Source organism: Babylonia areolata, chromosome 19, assembly GCF_041734735.1.
Source record: "Babylonia areolata isolate BAREFJ2019XMU chromosome 19, ASM4173473v1, whole genome shotgun sequence".
Classification (NCBI taxonomy): domain Eukaryota; kingdom Metazoa; phylum Mollusca; class Gastropoda; order Neogastropoda; family Buccinidae; genus Babylonia; species Babylonia areolata.
Window position 1 is genome coordinate 31,621,749 of NC_134894.1, and position 22,500 is coordinate 31,644,248.

A 22,500-nucleotide genomic window follows, 5' to 3' on the forward strand; every position below is an offset into this window, starting at 1 on the left:
TGGGTGTGGGTGTGCATGTGAATGTGTGTGTGTGTGTGGTGATGGTGGTGGTGATGTGTGTTGTGTGTGTGTGTGTGTGTGTGGTATGTGTGTGAGTGTGTGTGTATGTGGTATGTGTGTGTGTGTGGTGTTTGTGTGTGTGTGTGTGTATGTGTGCGTGCGCGCGTGGGCGCGCGCGCCCGTCTGTCTGTCTGTCGGTCTATCTATCCTATCTGTCCGATCCTTTGTGTGCCAGTGTGTGTCTATGCAAAATATATATTTCACAACAGTCAGTTCTGCCAGTTGAAAAGAATCACGGAGCTGTTAAGTGATCGTCAATGCATTTCCCTGCAGTAACCCACTTGCCGCGATTTTAGTGTCTTCATGTTGACATCACTGACTCCACAAAAAAAACACACACACACACACACACACAAAAAGATTCGTGCAAGGTTACTTTGAGTGCTGTTGGAAAGAGCTCCATAGAGATTTCTTTGTCGATTTCAAAATCAATCCACCACACGCACGTATGTACTCTCGCAAGTATGCATATACACACTCACGCCGGCGCACATGGCACAGACTCACAAACAGATTTTATTTGTTTGTAGTCTGCTCATCTAAGATGGTGATATTAGAACTCACAGACAGACAAACAAACACACACACACACACACACACACACACACACACACACACACACACACACACACACACATGCTCAGACTCGCAGACAGACAGACACAGACACTGACAGACAGACAGACACACACACACACACACACACACACACACACACACACACACACACACACACACACACACACACACACACACACACAGAGAGAGAGAATCGTTATCTCACGTTGCAGTGAAGTGATTTGACAGCCAGGGTCACGGCAGTTATTCATCCTTTTTTATTTTCTTTTATTTAAATTCCACCGTCACATGTGCTGAGAAACACCCCTGCCCCCCGGCAACGCACACACACACACACACACACACACACACACACACACACACACACACGAACACACACATACACACACACAACCCCACCCCACCCCCACATATACAGGTATACTTACACCCCACCCCACCCCACCCGCAGGAACACACAGCAGAGAGGGGAAAGTGATTGCTTCATGTCCGAAGAATGTCTGGGGCCATGTTCCAAACAGATGAATAGATCTGAAAGTCTACAAGGCCTGGTTGCACGAAAGAAAGAAAAGTTTTTGTTGTTCACTTGAAGCCAGTTGGTCTCTCTTTTATTTTTTTTTTATTTTTTTTTTCACAGTGTCCCAACACCGCCATGATGGCTTGACAGTTTTCGAACACTATTGTGTAAACAAAACGTCTCTGTGTATACCAGTAGATCTCTCTGTCTGTCTGTTTGTCTGTCTGACTATGTCTCTAGCTCTTTCTGTTTCTCTGCCTCTCTTTTTTTTTTCTTTTTTTTTTTTTTGGTCTCTGTCTTTGTATGTCTCTCCGTCGTCTTTCTCTCTCTCTCTCTGTCTCTCCTTTTTTTTGTCTGTCCCTCTGTCTGTCTGTCTGTCTGTCAGTCTGTCTGCCTCTCTGTCTATCTCTCTCCACATCTCTTGTCTGTGTGTGGGGGGGTCTCTCTCTCTCTCTCCCCCCCCCCCCTTTCTCTCACACTCCCGTCAAACGATCAGACAAAATTCAAAGTTAATCATTATTCAGCTGCATATAATTTTCATATGTATGTACAGTTAGACACAGACAGGAGTATTTTCTCGAGTACACGTGCGTGTATGTGTGTACGTGCATGTATTTGTGTGATTGTGCGGGGTATGTGTATATTCGTGTATATTCGTGTGTATATATATATATATATATATATATATATATATATATATATATATATGCGTGTGTACGTGCGAGTGCATGCGTTCACCGTCCAGAGATTAACCCCTGATTGAAAAAAAACAAAAAACAAACAAACAAAAAAACCCACACACTTCCTTCTTTCGTTTCTTGGACAGACAAAACAAACACCATACTTTAAGCGAGCACACGATAGCGACAATACCACGGGGATTGTACTCAAGTGTGGTAAACAGACATTATCCTTCCTCCCCCTCCCCTCCTCCCACACCTTCCTTTCTTCTACTCACCCACCCCCTTCTCCCGAACCGGATCTATCGCTTCCCCCCCACCCCCCTGCACCCTCTGCCAACCCCCACCCCCAGCACCCCTACACAAAGCGAATCAATACGTATCTACTTCGGCTTTCCGTTGGACCACTATTTCAGATAACTGTCGTGATTTTATCGTTAAACCACTTTGTTAACTGCCATGGCTTCAGGTATTTTTTGACTGCCATGGGTTCAGGTATGGTTAACTGCCATGGGTTCAGGTATGGTTAACTGCCATGGCTTCAGGTATTGTTAACTGCCATGATTTCAGGTATTGTAAACTGCCGTGGCTTCAGGTATTGTTAATTGTCATGTCTTCAGGTATCGTTAACTGCCATGTCTTCAGGTATCGTTAACTGCCATGTCTTCAGGTATCGTTAACTGCCATGTCTTCAAGGTATTGTAAACTGCCATGTCTTCAGGTATCGTTAACTGCCTTGTCTTCAGGTATCGTTAACTGCCATGATTCCAGGTATATTAACCTGCCATGACTTCAGGTATTGTTAACTGTCATGACTTCAGGTATGTTAACCACAATGACTTCACGTGGGCCGCTATTTCAGTAGATCGTTATGCGATGTCTGCATTCAGCTGAAACTTTCACATGGAATACCCTGTGAAAACAGCCACAACAATTCAATGGACCACCGTGGAAACAGAAACTGTAACATTTTAATGAGCCACTGGAGGAACAGAAGCTGTAATATTCCACAGACCACTATATCAGCAGATAAATGGGATAATAGAGTAGAAGCTAATGATATATATATATATATATATAAACACACACTCTCTCTCTCTCTCTCTCTCTCTCTCTCTCTCTAACACAAGCACATAAAAGGAAGGGCGTGGGGGTACAGGGAGGGGGGTGGGGTGGGGGAGGGGGCGGGACACCACCCAATTTATCAGTGAAAGATTTACGTACAACCCGAGTGCCAAGGGGATTGTATTGGTCGGGAATACGGCCAATCGAAAATGACGCACCTCGGTTAGCCAGGAACATAAAATAAAGCGACAAAAGAAATCCACGACAAACAGGCTAGGCATAAACTTATAAATTAATCACAGATTTGTAGGGAGAGAGAGAGAGAGAGAGAGAGAGAGAGAATTGGAGGGGAAGGAAGTCAGAAATCAAAACTTTATCTCCAGACATTTATGGTACTAAGAGTGACCACTGATTCAACTTGCTCTTCCTTATTTATATCCGGCACGGAGTACATAAATTACAGGGAGGGTAGGATTGTGGGGGGGGGGGGGGGGGGGGGGGGGGGCGGAAGGAGAGCTGCATACCTATGACCCAGTTCCAAGTCAGTTATCGATTGACGCACAAGTTAGTGAAAACAGCGGGTAGTGACAACAGCACACGCGAAATATTGACCGCTCAACGTGAACTGAATTTGATCATGGTGGCAACTCATGCATGTCCTACTCAGTTTCCTCAAACAGCTTACTGATTCAACACACACACACACACACACACACACACACACACACACACACACACACACACATATATATATATATATATATAGGTATACTGCATAAAAATGACATGTTTCTTCTCCTGTGGTTCGTTGTCTATTCACATAAGTACGCATTCATTCTTTTAGCACACAGATACACACAATGACATCAAGCTACTCACCACAGAGTGGCAAATGACCTCAGCGATTGGTGTTGAAAATGGCAATGAATATTACTAGGAATCATACAAGACACTGTGAATATCGCCGTATCGTCTTGTACTCAGATCTATCCGCATGTTCTGTACTGAGAATTAGAATAGAAGTTAAATGACAAGTGGTGTGCAGGTAACATTATTTGAATATTTTGTATTCCAAGCGTTTAGTCGTAACATAGGAGGGGGTAGGGGGAAGGGGGCGGGGGGGTTAAAAAAGTAGTCTTTAACTCCATGTCGACTCATGATAGTTTCACGGCCATACAAAAGCACACTGCACTCCCTTTCATGTTCAGGAAGAGAAGGGTATATGGGGGAGGGGCGGGGGGTGGGGGTGGGGTTGGGACTGGGATGAGGTGATCCCAACTGAAACGAACTGCGTAAACGTACCTGTATGCAGATACCTATAATCATTATGTGTGTGTGCTAACTTGGCTTCTAAAGCTTCGGCTGATAGTTTGCGAACTGTCCAAGTTCACAATCCTCGAACAAAAATGATATGTTTAAACAGATATCTCTCTCTCTCTCTCTCTCTCTCTCTCTCTCTCTCTCTCTCTCTCTCTCTCTCTATCTATCTATCTATCTATCTATCTATCTATCTGTATATATATATCTCTCTGTCTCTCTCTCTCTCCCTCCCTCCCTCTCTCTTTCTCACTCACTCTCTCCCCCCCTCTCTCTGTCTACCTCTCTCACTCACGCTCTCTCTCTCCCCTCCTCTCTCTCTCCCTCCCTCTCTCTTTCTCACTCACTCTCTCTCTCCCTCTCTCTCTCTGTCTACCTCTCTCACTCACTCTCTCTCTCCTCTCTCTCTCCCCCTCTCTCTCTATGTATCTGTATCTCTCTCTCTTTCTCCCCCCTCTCTCTGTCTGTCTGTCTCTCTCTCCCTCTCTCTCTATCTATCTCTCTCACTCACACTCTCTCTCTACCTCTCTCTCTCTCCCCTCCCTCCCTCTCTCTCTTTTTTTCCCTTTCTCTTTCTTATAAAAGACACCCTTTCATTGTCCAATGTTCGTCCCCTCCTGGGTGAGGACGGTATGTAAACAAAAGCCTCACAGGCTCATGTTTAACCCTCCAAAAAAAAAAACAAAAAAAACCGTACTGTCTTGTCTGGTCTGGTCTGGTCTGCTGTCTCTCCTGATTGCACTCTGCTGTCGTCAGCCTTCGTCGTGAATATTTCAACACCCGACAATTGTGGGGAGGAGACGATGGATGGGGTAAAATACAGGTGACTGTGTTGTTCGATATTGGGGGTGTGGGGTTGGGTGTGTGTGTGTGGGTGGGGGAGGGGGGAACCAAGAGAGACGGGGGTAGAGATAACGAGAGAGAGAGAGAGAGAGAGCAGATGGTGAGAAAAAATACAAAAAATGAGAGACTGATAGACTTGCACAGAAAAACGCACAATGACGTTTTGTGTTTTGTTGGCACTGTTGCCAGGTAGTCAGGAAATAAAAACTAGAAAAAAAAAAAACAACAACACAGATCCGGACGTGACTTCCAATACCCCCACCCCCCACTCCCCATTCACCCTCCATCCCCTTACTTCCCACCACCATCACCCATGCCCAATTTTAAAAAATGCTAATGATAAAATGAAATACTGTATTCACCAGGACACACCGCATTTAAATAACTCCAGACCCTATGATTTGACGTCAACAATGACTCAAGCTGACGATTTTAGCCACGAAGAAAAAGAACCAAAAAAAAAAAAAAACCTCTTTGAGAACCAATCACGATCAGCCCGTTTCGAGTCTGCCGTTCACCATCAGTGATTTGCTACGGGGCAGAGGACAGAGTACGAAGGAGTGCTTTCTAAACAGGCGGATCTACCGCAAGCCAACCAGTGAGACTGCAAGAAAAAAAAAGTCTGTTAAATTATCTAGACTACCACTAGACCGCACATTTGCATTGCTGGAAATTCAAGTTGAGGGTGTTGTGAAGGTACGTTTTACTGCACTTGAGTGTCACAGTTCCTTGTTACATTTCGTTTAGTATACGAAATGACCTTGTAATATGCTGAACAGGTATTGCTGTACAATTGTTCTGACGACAGGGTGATAATCAATAATATAATCGATGAGGTTGTCAGTTTGAGGCGAACGTGTTCTCACGCGTTTCGCAGGGTGTTTCTGTTTGTGTTGATCGTTTTGGACTGGACTGGGTTTCATGAGCGATTTTAGCAAAGTTTGCTCAGTGTTTTAAAACTGTTGGCTACCTTTAATTCCATAAACTTTGGAACATTAATGCAAGCCAGATTTTTTTTTTTTTTTTAACCTCAGCGGATGTCTGTACTCTTTGAGTCTGAATGGAGAGATTTATGTGTGTATTGGTCCGTGTTTGTGCGCGCGCTATTCTTTCTGTGTGTCTCATTCTCTGTGTGCCTCTCTCTGTCTGTCTGTATGACTCTCTGCCTCTCCCTTGGCGGGTGCGGTGATCGAATGGTTAGAGCACGGGATTCTCGCCAGAGTTTACTGAGTGAATGAATAAATATTCCGTATCCCCAGCCCCTCTCTCTCTCTCTCTCGCTTTTTTTTCAATGAGAATGATTGTGGTACTGCGTTTGCTGATCGATACGTATAGGTCTACGTGTTTAGAAATCTGACGGCGATATTATCATTGTACACGTGTAGGTCATTGTAATGTTCACAGCTGTTAATGATTTTAAATTCTGTCATCAATCTGTTTTTCCCACCACTGTTTTGCTAGAATGAAGGTGAGCGTGTTGCGGGTGGAACAGTGTGTGTGTGTGTGTGTGTGTGTGATGTTTTTTTTTGTTTTTTTTTTAAGTGACAGTGTGAAGCGAAGTCATTTTTAGGAGTCTTCAGAAAACAAGATGTTGGTGGTTTCAAGAAGAATAACAGGGGGTAAAAGAAATGAATCTACAGATTGGAGTGGTGGGGGTTGAGGAATCGCAGTACTTCCGTTGTGTCATTATTCAGTTTCAGGTGGTTTTTTGGCATCCGTGACTTTACTTCGGAGACACTGTTCTGAGAGACTGATGAAGACTGTTGTCATTTGAAAGAGAACAGAAATAGTTAAGCTGAATGTCACCAGCATACATTTCGCGAGAGACAAATTGTGTGCCAATGACAAGTTTTAGAGGATCTGTATGCATTACAAAAATTACCTGACCAATAACAAACCCGTAACGGACACCAAAATCTAAAATGTTTTAGTGTATTTTTTCCATCTGCAAGAATTGTTTATCTTATTTTCGAAAGAGAAGAGCAAAGTTAATCAAGCGCATGATTCCAATACCAAAATTGTGTTCCAGACGTAAAAGAAGAATTCCTAATCAGTTGTATCAAAGGCAGCGGAAAGGTCCAAGAGAAGAATGGGAAATTCTCTTAATCAAGATAAATGATATATTTGATTGCTCTCTCTTACCTATGTTTCAAATTATATGCATATGTTTGTGTAGAATGTTTGAGTGAATATTTTGAGTGCAGTTGCAAAGTGCATAGAGCTTCAAGAATATGCGCTATAGCAGGATGTCTCAATAAATAGATAAATGTATCATTTAGAATGCGGAGCATGACAGTTCTGTGCTGTGCCCTGCCCGGCAGGCTGATTGGTATGCACAGTATCAGTATCAGTAGCTCAAGGAGGCGTCACTGCGTTCGGCCAAATCCATATACGCAACACCACATCTGCCCAGCAGACGCCTGACCAGCAGCGTGACCCCACGCGTTTAGTCTGGCCTGGAGAAAAAAACTATATATATATATTGGGGTTTTTTTGTTTGTTTGTTTGTTTGTTTTGTTTTGTTGTTTTTGTTTTGTTTTTTACAAAAAATAGATTTGATATTGGTCTGTAGTTTTATTTTAACAGGTTCTTTGGAACATATGAATCATTTTCAAAGAATCTTCACTGACGGTTCCAAGTCAGAGGACGGAGTCGCTGCATCTGCGTTCTGTCCCGCCTTTCCTGACCGGCCCTCAACGGAACACATCCTGTCTGACAGCTCGGTGTACATTGCGGAACTGACCGCACTGGTTCTGGCAGTAAAAATGGTTCTCTCTTCGAAACAAAAGAGATTCATGATCTTTTCCGACTCCTTGTCAGCCCTGGAGGCGATCGCCCTGCAGAATATCACTCATCCCAAACTGCTGGAATTTTATGAAGCTTTTACTCTCGCAACGAAGAAGGGATACGAGGTTGTGTTGGCCTGGGTTCCCGGACATGTTGGCATTCGTGGTAACGAAAGGGCGGACCTGCTGGCCAGGAACGCTGTAAAGAAAGAATTATCCAGATCCTTTGTACCATACACAGACATGAAGCGGAAGGTGAACACTTATGTTAAGGATCTTTGGCAAGAGGAGTGGAATACCCAGACGGACAACAAGCTCTTCCAGATCCGTCCAGACCTAAAAGAGACCCTCCCTTCGGGGGTGAAGAACAGAAAGGAGGAATCTGTGCTGTGCAGACTGTGTGCGGGGCACACTTTTTTTTTTTTTTACTCATTCTTACTTGTTGAAGGATTAAGAGGCCCCTCGATGTATTCCCTGTGATGAGCCTCTCACCGTGAAACACGTGCTCCTTGACTGTTGGGATCTGCATGACGTTAGACACAGACATTACATGGCGGTTTCTTTGAAGACCTTGTTTCGTGATGTCCCTCCGTGGGCGCTGATGGACTTCTTAAAAGAAGTGAACATTTTTAACCAGATTTGAAGGTTTTAAACTATGGAAGTTTTTTTTAACTTTGGAGTGGAAAGTTTGAAGTGGTGACTCGTTTTAATTGTTTGGTTATTTATCCTTGTAGTAGTTATTAACGCGGCGATAGCCTTGAGATTGCCTTAGTGGTCGGCGAGGCTCTAAGCACCATAATTTCATTTTCATTTAGATCATATGAGATACGAAAACCCAAACAAATTCCGTAGTCAATTCGTCAGCCAAAGAAGAATCTGAATCTGAATTATTACAGATAAGCAGAGGGTAAAGAGCTAAATAATAATAATAATAATGGATACTTATTTAGCACACTATCCAGAAATCTGCTCTAGGTGCTTTACAAAAACGCTTTTGTTAAATAATGAAGGATAAGTTATTTGAGGAGCTTTGACAGAAGTAGTAGATTTGATATTGGTCTGTACACAAACAAAAACAAATCCTTTAGTCAATTCGTTAGCCAAAGAAGAATCTGAATCTGAATTATTGCAGAAAAGCATAAACAGAGCACCAGAAAAGGAACGGGCTGATTCGCCGTTGAACTGACTGCTCAACCACTGAGTACTGAGTCCAGTTTGTGTGCCGACCGTCGATAGATCATCATGTGTACCACGTTTATCGCCAAGCTCGTCCTGGGCATCATCAACACCTTGGTGTTTGTAAGTCTTTCTTTGCTGTTCTCACTGTGTGAGTTCTTCAAAGTGATGTAGAACAATAACTTGTGTGTGTGTGTGTGTGTGTGTGTGTGTGTGTGTGTGTGTGTGTGTGTGTGTGTGTGTGTGTTCTTTAATGTGATATCAGACAATAACTCCTCTGTGTGTGTGTGTGTGTGTGTGTGTGTGTGTGTGTGTGTGTGTGTTCTTTAAAGTGATATCAGACAATAACTTGTGTGTGTATTTTCTTCAAAGTAATATCAGAGAATAGTTTGCGCATGTGTTGGTTTTATTGAAAGTGACATCAGACAATAACCTGTGTGTGTGTGTGTGTGTGTGTGTGTGTGTGTGTGTGTGTGTGTTTGTGTGTGTGTGTGTGTGTGTTTACATGTCTGTGTGTGTCTGTCTGCGTGTGTGTGTGTGTGTGTGTGTGTGTGTGTGTGTGTGTGTGTGTGTGTGTGTTCTTGTGGGGTAGGCTCCCAAGGCCTTATCAGCGCGCTGGGTTTATGCGCAAGTCAGGCATGTTTTTTTTTTGTTTTGTTTTTTCAGATGTTGTGTATCGTATATGAGTCAGTTTGCTCGCTCTAGCACCAACTTGAAATTGAAATTGAAAATATACACAAGCTCATGGTCACCTGTCTCTGTGTGTGTTTGTGTTCTTCAAAGAAAAAAACAACAACACGTTACATCAGATACTAACCAACCAACCAACCAACCAACCAACTAACTAAGCCTTGACTATAACTGAATAACTAAGCGCATTATGTCAGTAGAATAAGTGATGAAAGGAAGAGTTAAAGCAAGCGCTACAGAATTCACACTCGATCAAGAAAAACCCAGTCACCAGTGTAACATCTTAAACGCAAAATTCTTCCAAATAAGTGTCCATTCATAGCAAAACACACGTACTTTTGAACTGAGGCAGATCTTTTCTTTCTTTTTTTTTTCTATTCTTCTTCTTTTCTTTTTTTTTTTTTTTTTTTTTTTTTTGTCTATTCTTCTTTTTGCTTTTTTTCTGTTCCTTTTTTTTTCTTTCTTTTTGTAGCTAATGAAGAAAGGAATAGTGAAGCACGCAAGCCACAAACGAAAAGGAAAAAAAAGATGGAAAGGAAAAACAAAGAAAAGAAAAGAAAGTGAGAAAGAGAAAAGGAAAAGAAATAAAGAAGAAGAAAAAAAAAGAGGCCCATGCAACTGAGGCCCCACTCTTTTCCTTAATTTTTTTTAAACAGGAAACAAACAACAACAACAAAAACCCAGCTAAGCAGTGACTTAATTATTTTACTAATTAATCAGAAAAGTTAACTAAACTTACTAAACCCCTTATCTTACTGACCAATTGATTGATAAAGTTAACTAAACTCACTAAGCCCCTTTTCTTACTAACTGATTAATGAATAAAGTTAACTACACTTACTACGCCCCTTGTCTTACTGACTAATCAATAAAGTTAACTAAACTCACTAAGCCCCTTATCTTACTAACTAATCAGTTACTTGATAAAGTTAACTAAACTTACTAAGCCCCTTATCTTACTAATAAATCGATAAAGTAACTTATCAAGCCCCTTACCTTACTGACTAAGTAACTGATAAAGTTATCTAAACTTACTAAGTCCAGGGACTTACTAATTAATTGATAATGTTAACTAAACTTACAAAGTCCCTGATCTTACTGACAAATTAGTCGATAAAGTTCGCTAAACTTACTAAGCCCATTATCTTACTAATTAATCGATAAAGTTAACTAAAGCTTACTGTAACCCCCACCCCCACACCCCTCTTTTTGTGTATGCCCGTCCGCCCGCACCTTGCAGCTGGTAGGGCTGGTGATTGTGTGCTGTGTCGTGTGTGTGTGTGTGTGTGGGTGGGTGGGTGGGTGCGTGCACGTGTGCTTGTGTGTTGTGGGTGTGCGGAGGAACGGAAGGTGTGGAGGGGATGAATGATTTTTATTCATGTTTGGTATCTTGTGTTCAGTTTTTCAGTTTTTGAAATTTACGTATGTGTTCTGTTTGTAAACGCCTAGGGCTTATTATTATTTTTTTTTATATAGATCAGGTGTATTTGCTAATAATAATGATAATAATTAAGTGGAGTGATGGCCTTGAGGTAACGCGTCCGCCTAGGAAGCGGGAGAATCTGAGCGCGCTGGTTCGAATCACGGCTTAGCCGCCGATATTTTCTCCCCCTCCACTAGACCTTGAGTGGTGGTCTGGACGCTAGTCATTCGGATGGGACAGTAAACCGAGGTCCGGTGTGCAGCATGCACTTAGCGAACGTAAAAGAACCCACGGCAACAAAAGGGTTGTTCCTGGCAAAATTCTATAGAAAAATCCACTTCGATAGGAAAAACAAATCAAACTGCACGCAGGAATAAATGTAAAAAAAATAACCAAAAAAAAAAAAAAAAAGAAAAAGGGTGGCGGTGTAGTGTAGCGACGCGCTCTCCCTCGAGAGAGCAGCCCGAATTTCACACAGAGAAATTTGTTGTGATAAAAGGAAATACAAATACAAATATCTTGTGTTCAGTTTTTCATTTTAGAAATTTACGAATGTACGAATGTGTTCTGTTTGTAAACGCCTAGGGCTTATTTTCTAGATTAGGTGTAAATGCTAATAATAATGATAACAATGATTTATTAATTAATTAACTAAACTCACCAAGCCTCCTTCCCTTTTTTTGTGTGTGTGTCCATCTTGATTAATTAATTAACTAAACTCACCAAGCCCCCTTCCCTTTTTGTGTGTGTCCATCTTGATTAATTAATTAACTCAACTCACCAAGCCTCCTTCCCTTTTTGTGTGTGTGTCCATCTTGATTAATTAACTAACTAAACTCACCAAGCCTACTTCCCTTTTTTGTGTGTGTCCATATTGATTAATTAACTCAACTCACCAAGCCTACTTCCCTTTTTTGTGTGTGTGTCCATCCGCCCCACACGCGCCGTGCAGTTGGTAGGGCTGGTGATGTTCATCATCGGCCTGCTAATCCACACCCAGCCCGAGTTCTCCCAGAAGGCGCTGTCCTCGCTTCTGGAGAAGCTGGAGTCCACGGCCGATAAGGCCGGGGTGGACCTGGACACGTCGGACTTCAGCGTGGCCGACGTAGCCTACAGCTTCACCATCGCCATCATCGTCATCGGGGTCTTCCTGGCCGCCGTGTCCCTGCTGGGCATCATCGGCGTCAAGTACAGCCTCAAGCCCGTCCTCATCGTGGTGAGTTTGGAGTGGGTGTGTGGGGTGGGGGGGCTGGGCTGGGTGGGGTGTGGAGTGGTGGTGGGGTGGGGGGTGGGGGGCTGGACTGGGGTGGGATGAGAGAGAGAGAGAGAGAGGGGGGGGGGGAGGTTGGGGACCAGACAAAAAAACCCAAAAAACTCCGAGGATTACAGATAACCGCTAGTGTGCTCTTTCTTTTCTTTCTTTTTTCTTAAATTTTTTTTTTTTAAACAGTTCCCGTCCTAGATAAGGTACAATAATAAATGATAAAGGCATAAGCATGGTGGTATAAAAAAAAGAAAACAAAAACAAAAACAAAACAAACAAAAAGAAAAAAGAAAGAAACACACACACACACTTCAGAATATAACTTTGGTGGGTCAGGAAGGGATGAGAGTGGAAGTGGGCTGGAGAGGGGTTGGGTGGAGGGAGGGGAGGGGAGAGAGAGACAGGGGGAGAGAGAGAGAAAGAACAGAAGAGAGGGCATTCGGAAACTGAAGCTTGGGGGAAAATAAGATAAATGAAAGTTGTTGGGTTTTTTGTTCGTTTGTTTGTATGTTGTTGTTGTCTTGTTTATTTTTCGGGAGGGTGGGGGTGGGGAAACTACGCACATATTGATACATACATATACTATACAGACCTCGCAAATACAGAAACGAAAATACAGGTAATTCATAAACATGAAACGTATGTGTGTGTATGTGTGTGTGTGTGTGTGCAAAGAAATAAGAAAAAAAAGAAACAGAAGTAACAGCCATTAATATAGTCGCTTAATCTAGAAAATGTCGAAGTAGTACTTCAGATATATTCTTCGTCTTCTTCTCCTCCTCCCTCATAGTTGTGAAGGGTCATTGGGGCGCTGCACACAAGAAACTGCTCACAAGGTTCCTCCAGGTCTGTCGGTTGTGTGTCAAAGACAGCCTGAGTCTTTGCCAATGGCTTTCCTGTCTATTCTGCAATGCTGTCAGTGCACCGGGGTTTTTTGGATTTTTTTTGTTTTGTTTTGTTTTGTTTTTTTCTTGGTTTTGTTGTTTGTTGTTTTTTGTGTTGTTATTTTATTCTTTTTTGGATTTTTTTTTTTTTTTTTTTTTGGGGGGGGGGGAGGGTTTTTTTTTGTTTTTTTTTTGTTCTTTGTTGTTGTTTTTTCTCCTCCGTCTCCCTCACTCAGTGTTTATTGGAGTATTGTTTCGCCAAGGATCATGAGATCTTGTTACGTGGCCATACCATTGAATGTTTCATGGGATCTTGTTACGTGGCCATACCATTGAATGTTTCATGGGATCTTGTTACGTGGCCATACCATTGAATGTTTCATGGGATCTTGTTACGTGGCAATACCAGTGTATGTTTCATGGGATCTTGTTACGTGGCAATACCAGTGAATGTTTCATGGGATCTTGTTACGTGGCAATACCAGTGTATGCTTCATGGGATCTTGTTACGTGGCAATACCAGTGTATGTTTCAGGGGATCTTGTTACGTGGCAATACCAGTGTATGTTTCAGGGGATCTTGTTACGTGGCAATACCAGTGTATGTTAAATGGGATCTTGTTACGTGGCAATACCAGTGTATATTTCATGGGATCTTGTTACGTGGCAATACCAGTGTATGTTTCATGGGATCTTGTTACGTGGCAATACCAGTGTATATTTCATGGGATCTTGTTACGTGGCAATACCAGTGTATGTTTCATGGGATCTTGTTACGTGGCAATACCAGTGTATATTTCATGGGATCTTGTTACGTGGCAATACCAGTGTATATTTTATGGGATCTTGTTACGTGGCAATACCAGTGAATGTTTCATGGGATCTTGTTACGTGGCAATACCAGTGAATGTTTCATGGGATCTTGTTAACGTGGCAATACCAGTGTATGTTTCATGGGATCTTGTTACGTGGCAATACCAGTGAATGTTTCAGGGGATCTTGTTACGTGGCAATACCAGTGAATGTTTCAGGGGATCTTGTTACGTGGCAATACCAGTGAATGTTTCAGGGGATCTTGTTATGTGGCAATACCAGTGTATGCTTCATGGGATTTTGTTACGTGGCAATACCAGTGTATGTTTCATGGGATCCTGTTACGTGGCAATACCAGTGTATGCTTCATGGGATTTTGTTACGTGGCAATACCAGTGTATGTTTCATGGGATCTTGTTACGTGGCCATACCAGTGTATGTTAAATGGGATCTTGTTACGTGGCAATACCAGTGTATATTTCATGGGATCTTGTTACGTGGCCATACCAGTGTATGTTTCATGGGATCTTGTTACGTGGCAATACCAGTGTATGTTTCATGGGATCTTGTTACGTGGCCATACCAGTGTATGCTTCATGGGATCTTGTTACGTGGCAATACCAGTGTATGTTTCAGGGGATCTTGTTACGTGGCAATACCAGTGTATGTTTCATGGGATCTTGTTACGTGGCCATACCAGTGTATGTTTTATGGTTTTGTTTTTGTTTTTGTTTTTTCTCCGAAACTGATGTCGTCATGTGGTCCAGTTTGCTGCTGGATGATAATTTGGCACACACCTGTTGTGATCGGTGTCGCTTAGTTATCTTGCGATAACACCTCATTTCCATGGCTGGGATTCTCCTTCCCAGATCTGCCGTGAGAGTTCCATGCCTCACGTGCTTACAGGGAGATGGAATGTATCAGTTTGTTTATCTGTAGATTTCAGTCTGGACAGTGCTGATGTCGTTTCAGTTACCATTGAGAAGATTAACCCTTTCACCGCCAGTGCAAAATTCCCTTGTGCTATAAACACAGAAATATAGTGTCTAAGAATAGCTGGGGATTCCCCTTGTGATTTGTAGAAAATATGGCCTGTCCTACCACCGAACATTAAGAGCAGTAGGTTCATGGATAACAGACCCATGATCTGGTCACCCTTCAGTGACATGGGTCCTCTACCTAGCTGCTGCATAAATGCGAGTTTGGCAGTGAAAGGGTTAAGGTTTGGATACTTCGTTACTGTTGATGGATCCAATGTAAATGAACTGTTGAACAGTTCCTAGTTTTTGTCCCTGAACAGTTATTGAATCAGCGGTGATGGCGGTGGTGTGGGCGGCCATCAGTTTGGTCTTTACGGCGCTGATTTCTGTGCCATATCTTGTCTATATTTCATCCAGTCTTTTAACAAGCTTGGCAAGTTCTTGCTCATTTTCTGCCAGGCCATCGATGTCGTCCGCGAAGCGAAATTTCGTGCTGGTTCTTTCTGAAATGCTGACCTGAATTAAAAAAGGGAAAATGATCTGGAATATATGTATGTAAAGGGAAAATCATCTGGAATATATATATATATATATATATATATATATATATATATATATATATATATATATATATCCACCCACATGCATACACATATATATAATTACCTATACATATAAAAGGGTATATGTAACAGCGGGGAGAGAGAGATGATCGAGGGGGAGGGGGAGAGGGGCGAAGAAGTGAGGAAGAGGATTTTATGGAGCGTTGAGAGATGCTGGGGTGGGGGGGGGGGCGCCACTGCATGTCTTTGAAGTCACTAATATCTGTGTGTGTGTGTGTGTGTGTGTGTGTGTGTGTGTGTGTGTGCTGAAATTATTATTTTCATTTCGGAGTCCAAGTTCCGCCTTCTGTTGTTGTTTGTTTGTTTGTTTTTTGTTGTTGTTGTTTTTGCGTTAGTTGAACTGCACTGCGTTTCCCCCACACGCAAAAAGAAACCCAACAAAACAACAACAACTTAAACTCCAGCGTGTTGAATGCAAGCGACCAAAACCTGTTGAGCAAGAGCTTCGGCTATTGCCCCCACCCCCCTCCCTCAAACACACACACACACACACACACACACACACACACACACACACACACTTCTATTGAACCGAATTCAATACGTGAAGAGTTTGAATAAACCTTTGTGTCCTCTCCTCGTGTGTTCCAAAGCAGTGTGTAGCGTACTCGGAGTCCGGGGGTGTATGGTGGCTACGATTCATAAGGTTTTAATGGCGCGTGAACAACGAAGTCAACTGAACAGCAAACCCCTTTTTTTTCAATCCCTCCACTTGTGAAGACACCCAACGACTAGCATGACAGAGAAGGGAGGCGGGAAGGGAGAGGGTGGGGTGGGCCAGGTGATTTGAGGCAGGGGAGAGAGCTGTATTTTGGTGGTGGGTGGGTGGATTGGTGGCAGGGGAGAAGACTTTGTGGGGAGGGGGATTTGGGGCGGGAGAGGGGGGTAGAAAGTGGGTTCAGTGGGAATGCCGAATGTGCTGCGAAGGAACTGGTATGTTGCGGAAGAAGAACCCACCTGAACGATTCAATAAAAACGAGACAGACAAGACAGAGAAAGACAAAACAGACAGTGATAGAGAAAACCAAAGAAATGAAAAGTAAGAGGAGGGGGGCGGGGGGCAGAACGAGAGAGATAGACGGAGAGACGAGCAGCCAAGCACACAGATGAGGAGAGGCAGACAGACAGAAGAACGAATATAGACTAAAGAGACACAAAGACAGGCAGACAGAGAGAGGCAGAGAAAGAGACAGAATCAGAGAGGGATAAACATATACATATATAAGGATACAGACAGACGGATGTAGAGTCAGACAAAGAAATAAAATATAAAAACAAAACATGGAAATAAAGAAACAACAACAGAAAGTGAAAGACAGACATGCAGACAGAGACCAAAAAAATAGGTGTAGTGACATAGGAACAAAGTTTAGCACTCAAATTCAAAAGGTGGTGCAAAACAGGTGCAAACATTTCCTCCCGAAAAATAGACCCTCAGATACACACACCCACCCACCCAAGCCCTTGAACGCACGGACACTCCCTTCTACTACACATCATAGGCCTATCAAAAATGTGTACAGTTGTTGATTTTTCTACACGCTCTCTTCGCTTGTACAAGAAGAGTACGTTACTCGAAACTTCCCTTATTGACTTTGGTGGTTTATGTTGTAGGAGCCAAGTGGGCTATATACACAACGGGGGCTGGAGGGGAGCTGGGGGGACCGGGAGGCGGGGAGGTAGGGGTGGGGGCTTGGCTGTGTAGCTTCTACACGGCGCGGATGCTGCTGCTACTGTGATGGTGGTCCTGCATCCTTGCCAGCAGCTGATCGTCGTTCAGATTGTTCCAGTCTATAGCGATTCTAATAAAGAACGAGTTCTTAATTAATTTTGTTCTCTTCTTCTTTCTGGAACTTCTAGTGTTCTGTTGTTCTTTCTTTCTGACCTCTCTACAATATTACTGGAGACAAAGTCAGCAAAGCGTCTAGGCTGGATGCGGTGTCTGTTTCTTGCTTGTTCTTTGTTGAACTGGTCAGATGGTATAGCCAGCACCAACCTCTCAGCCACTCGTTTTAGGAAAGAGAGACGGTGGTCCTGTCGTCTGTCTTGCAGGCTAGGAAGCTGTAGATCCTTCAGCATAGTTCAGACACAGCCAATATTTTCAACGGATTGATTTACTGCCTCCATCACAGGATCCAGTAATTTGGTTGTATCATCATCTTACAATTATATCATCGTCTTACAAGTCACAATGCAGACCAGTAAACCTTCATTTTGAAAATATGAAGTAGTATGAAAGAACAAAGAGAATAGAAAAGTACAGGATTAAACAACAGTAAAGAGAAATATCTCTCTCCATTCTTTCTCTGTCTCTGGACCTTGCATTTGGAATGAATTTCCTCTTTCCCTTCGTCAGGCCACCGCACACTCAGCTCTTTCAAGTCTGGCATTAAAAATCCACCTCTTCACAAGATAGCCCCCCCCCCCCCCCCCCCCCTCTTCCTTGTCTTCAGTTTTTAGAGTTATGCATGCGTGTGAATGACTGGTGTGAAAGCGCTTAGATTTGTCTCTGCACAGGATTCAGCGCTATATAGATACTATCATTGTTATTGTTGTTATTGTTATTTACAAGGGACACAACTTCAAGTCACTGCTGCTTGTTAGGACGAAATACGTTTCAGTATCCCATCAATTGTTGACAGTAAAGCACTGTGTTTCAGTATCCCATCAATTGTTGATAGTAAAGCACTGTGTTTCAGTATCCCATCAATTGTTGACAGTAAAGCACTGTGTTTCAGTATCCCATCAATTGTTGATAGTAAAGCACTGGTGTTTCAGTATCCCATCAATTGTTGATAGTAAAGCACTGTGTTTTCAGTACAGTATCCCATCAATTGTTGATAGTAAAGCACTGTGTTTCAGTATCCCATCAATTGTTGATAGTAAAGCACTGTGTTTCAGTATCCCATCAATTGTTGACAGTAAAGCACTGTGTTTCAGTATCCCATCAATTGTTGATAGTAAAGCACTGTGTTTCAGTATCCCATCAATTGTTGATAGTAAAGCACTGTGTTTCAGTATCCCATCAATTGTTGATAGTAAAGCACTGTGTTTCAGTATCCCATCAATTGTTGATAGTAAAGCACTGTGTTTCAGTATCCCATCAATTGTTGACAGTAAAGCACTGTGTTTCAGTATCCCATCAATTGTTGACAGTAAAGCACTGTGTTTCAGTATCCCATCAATTGTTGACAGTAAAGCACTGTGTTTCAGTATCCCATCAATTGTTGACAGTAAAGCACTGTGTTTCAGTATCCCATCAATTGTTGATAGTAAAGCACTGTGTTTCAGTATCCCATCAATTGTTGATAGTAAAGCACTGTGTTTCAGTATCCCATCAATTGTTGACAGTAAAGCACTGTGTTTCAGTATCCCATCAATTGTTGATAGTAAAGCACTGTGTTTCAGTATCCCATCAATTGTTGATAGTAAAGCACTGTGTTTCAGTATCCCATCAATTGTTGACAGTAAAGCACTGTGTTTCAGTATCCCATCAATTGTTGATAGTAAAGCACTGTGTTTCAGTATCCCATCAATTGTTGATAGTAAAGCACTGTGTTTCAGTATCCCATCAATTGTTGACAGTAAAGCACTGTGTTTCAGTATTTCATCATCACTCTCGTGCTCTTCTTGGTTCAAGTGACGGTGGTTCTTATTGCTGTCATCGATCGTGAAGTGGTAAGTCTCTGTCTTTATCTCTGTCTCCCTCCCTCTTTCTCTGTCTGTCGGTCTCTGTCTGCCTCTCTCTCTCTCTCTCTCTCTCTCTCTCTCTCTGTAAGTGTGTGTGTGTGTGTGTGTGTGTGTGTGTGTTTGAATTAGATTTTGATTATACCCCAAACCGTGCCATAATCACAAAACGAGCATTCAGTATATTTTCTTTAACAAAAACAAAACAACAACAACAACAACAACAAAAACCAGAATAGTCAAGGCCTTGAAGAATCGGGTGTGACACCCACTAAATCCAACAAAGGAATCCTGACAACAATTTTTTTTTTAATTAAAAAAAAATAAAATAAAACAAAAAAAGACACTGCAAAGCAGATTAGAGATTACAACACATTCATATTCTGGCCATCTGGCCAAAACCAACAAATCTTTGAAAACAACAATGTTGGGTCCTTGAATTTTGACCTCTGACCTTGTCTCTTTACATGTCTTCTCACCATGACCAAACATTGTACCATGTATTCGTCAGGGATCATGCTGTGCCCTAGTCATAATACCAAATTTGAGAAAATGTGAATGTAAAACACAGTCTCGGACAAGCCGCTTCTATTTTACCAAATAATTACCTTTACCGTAAACCTCTCACCATCACCATATCTTCTTAAAACGGATGACATTAAAGGTCTTATCTATGCATATCTACCACTCTACCAAGTTTGGTCCCCTTGCCACTTGAATCCAAGAAAATTACAACGATAAAGTATAACACACACACACACACACACACACACACACACAGGTTAGTACACAGACTCACCTTGTTTACACACGTGAGTCAAACTAGACTTATTAAATTCCAAACTTTCTGATGGAATAACGAAATTTGAATGTGTACATACTTTTACTTTTTTTCTGATATGTGATTTTCTCATTATCTTATGATTAACTAATATGGTAAAAAGAAACTTACTTCATTGTTCAGTTAGCTAACTTGCTGTATAGTTCGTCGGATACTTAGTTAGCTAGTAAGTTACTTTAAATTGACAAACAATGAGGCCAGCGGGAAAACAAATGGTTAACAAATGGTAAAGAGTGGTAACTCTCTCTGACCTGAAATCAATAAAACAATGAGGCGAGGAGAATAAATGATTAACAAATAGTAAAAACTGGTTACCACTCTTACCATGTGTTTAGCAAGTTACTTTGTTAGTTGGCTAGCCAGCCAGTCAGCCAGTTAGATCCCCCAGGTAGCTAGTGGGTCAGTAGCCAGCTAGTCAGCTAGTTAGATCCCCCAGGTAGCTAGTGGGTCAGTAGCCAGCTAGTCAGCTAGTTAGACCCCCCAGGTAGCTAGTGGGTCAGTAGCCAGCTAGTCAGCTAGTTAGATCTCCCAGGTAGCTAGTGGATCAGTAGCCAGCTAGTCAGCTAGTTAGATCCCCCAGGTAGCTAGTGGATCAGTAGCCAGCTAGTCAGCTAGTTAGACCCCCCAGGTAGCTAGTGGGTCAGTAGTCAGCTAGTTAGATCCCCAGGTAGCTAGTGGGTCAGTAGCCAGCTAGTCAGCTAGTTAGACCCCCCAGGTAGCTAGTGGGTCAGTAGCCAGCTAGTCAGCTAGTAGACACCCCCAGGTAGCTAGTGGGTCAGTAGCCAGCTAGTCAGCTAGTTAGACCCCCCAGGTAGCTAGTGGGTCAGTAGCCAGCTAGTCAGCTAGTTAGACCCCCCAGGTAGCTAGTGGGTCAGTAGTCAGCTAGTTAGACCCCCCAGGTAGCTAGTGGGTCAGTAGCCAGCTAGTTAGACCCCCCAGGTAGCTAGTGGGTCAGTAGTCAGCTAGTTAAATCCCCCAGGTTTGTAGCCAGTGGGTCAGCGAGGTGTGGCTGTGTGTCAGTTTGACGACACGGTGAAGCCGCATCTGAAGACCACCATTAAGGACTACTACGCTGGCATCGCGGGAAAGGACGCCACCTCCCAGATCTGGAACGGCATCATGATCCAGGTCAGTGTCCCTCCATGCTGTGTTCGTTCCCTCCGGCTCTGAGCATGGCCCTCTTCCTCTTCTTCTTCTTCTGTTTCTTCTTCGTCTTCTCCTTCTTCCTTCGTGGGCTGCAACTCCCACGTTCACTTGTATGTACACGAGTGGGCTTTCCTGTGCATGACCGTTTTTACCCCTGCCATGTAGGCAGCCATACTCCGTTTTCGGGGGTGTGCATGCTGGGTTGTTCTTTTTTCCATAACCTACCGAACGCTGACATGGATCACAGAACCTTCAACGTGCGTATTTGATCTTCTGCTTGCGAATACACACGAAGGGGGTTCAGGCACAGGCAGGCCTGCACATTATGTTGACCTGGGAGATTGGAAAAAATCTTTACCTACTAGGCGCCGTTACCGAGATTCGAACCTGGGACCCTCAGATTGAAAGTCCGACGCTTTAATCACTCTGAAAGAAAACCTGGCGTGTGCGTTGTCTTGTCACGTTCATTATGCACAGCCATACCGTAGTACACTGTACTGATGGTAATGATGATGACGATGACGATGATGACGATGACGACGATGAAGGGATAAAGGAGGAGGTGGATGACGGGCCGGGACGATGACAACGGCGATGGAACTGACGATAGTGATAAGGATATTAAAAAATAATGATGGCGATGATGATGATGATGTTGGTACGTGGTAGTACTGTTGATGATAACGAAGTGATGATGATGATAAAGATGATAACTACATCGACGACGACGATGACGATGATGATGATGTGTTGATGACATCACACACACACACACACACACACACACACACACACACACACACACACCAGCTGGAATGCTGCGGGGTGGACAACTACAAAGACTTTAAAGATGCGTCAGAGTGGCCCACGACTCTCACCATCAACGCCAATACCTACAACATAGAGACCCCGGTGGCCTGCTGCAAGGACGTCACCGAGGACTATTCGTGCGCCGTGGATGGCACTGCCACCGACCTCAACAACAATATGAGCACGGTATGTCTTTGTGTTTTGGCCACCTACGGCACACAGAGAGAGAGAGAGAGAGAGAGAGAGAGAGAGAGAGAGAGAGAGAGATTTTTTCATGTGAGAAAAAAAGAGCGAAGAGAAGAGAGAGATGCGGGAGG

At 43.0% G+C, this 22,500-nt stretch overlaps 1 protein-coding gene across 3 annotated transcripts in view; it reads left to right on the forward strand.

Annotated features, from left to right (window-relative positions):
• Positions 1-5,515: 5,515 nt before the first annotated feature.
• LOC143293631 (tetraspanin-1-like) overlaps positions 5,516-22,500 on the forward strand; it is a 29,909-nt gene continuing 12,924 nt past the window's right edge. For 2 of the 3 annotated variants that reach the window (XM_076604720.1, XM_076604719.1), the window contains exons 1-6: positions 5,518-5,757; positions 8,980-9,146; positions 12,089-12,352; positions 19,303-19,377; positions 21,248-21,355; positions 22,184-22,369. In XM_076604720.1, coding sequence (XP_076460835.1) covers positions 9,090-9,146; positions 12,089-12,352; positions 19,303-19,377; positions 21,248-21,355; positions 22,184-22,369 — 690 coding nt within the window. In that variant the 5' untranslated portion in view covers positions 5,518-5,757; positions 8,980-9,089. Of the gene's footprint in view, positions 5,758-8,979; positions 9,147-12,088; positions 12,353-19,302; positions 19,378-21,247; positions 21,356-22,183; positions 22,370-22,500 lie in introns of all 3 variants that reach the window. The other variant, XM_076604718.1, reaches the window with a different exon arrangement.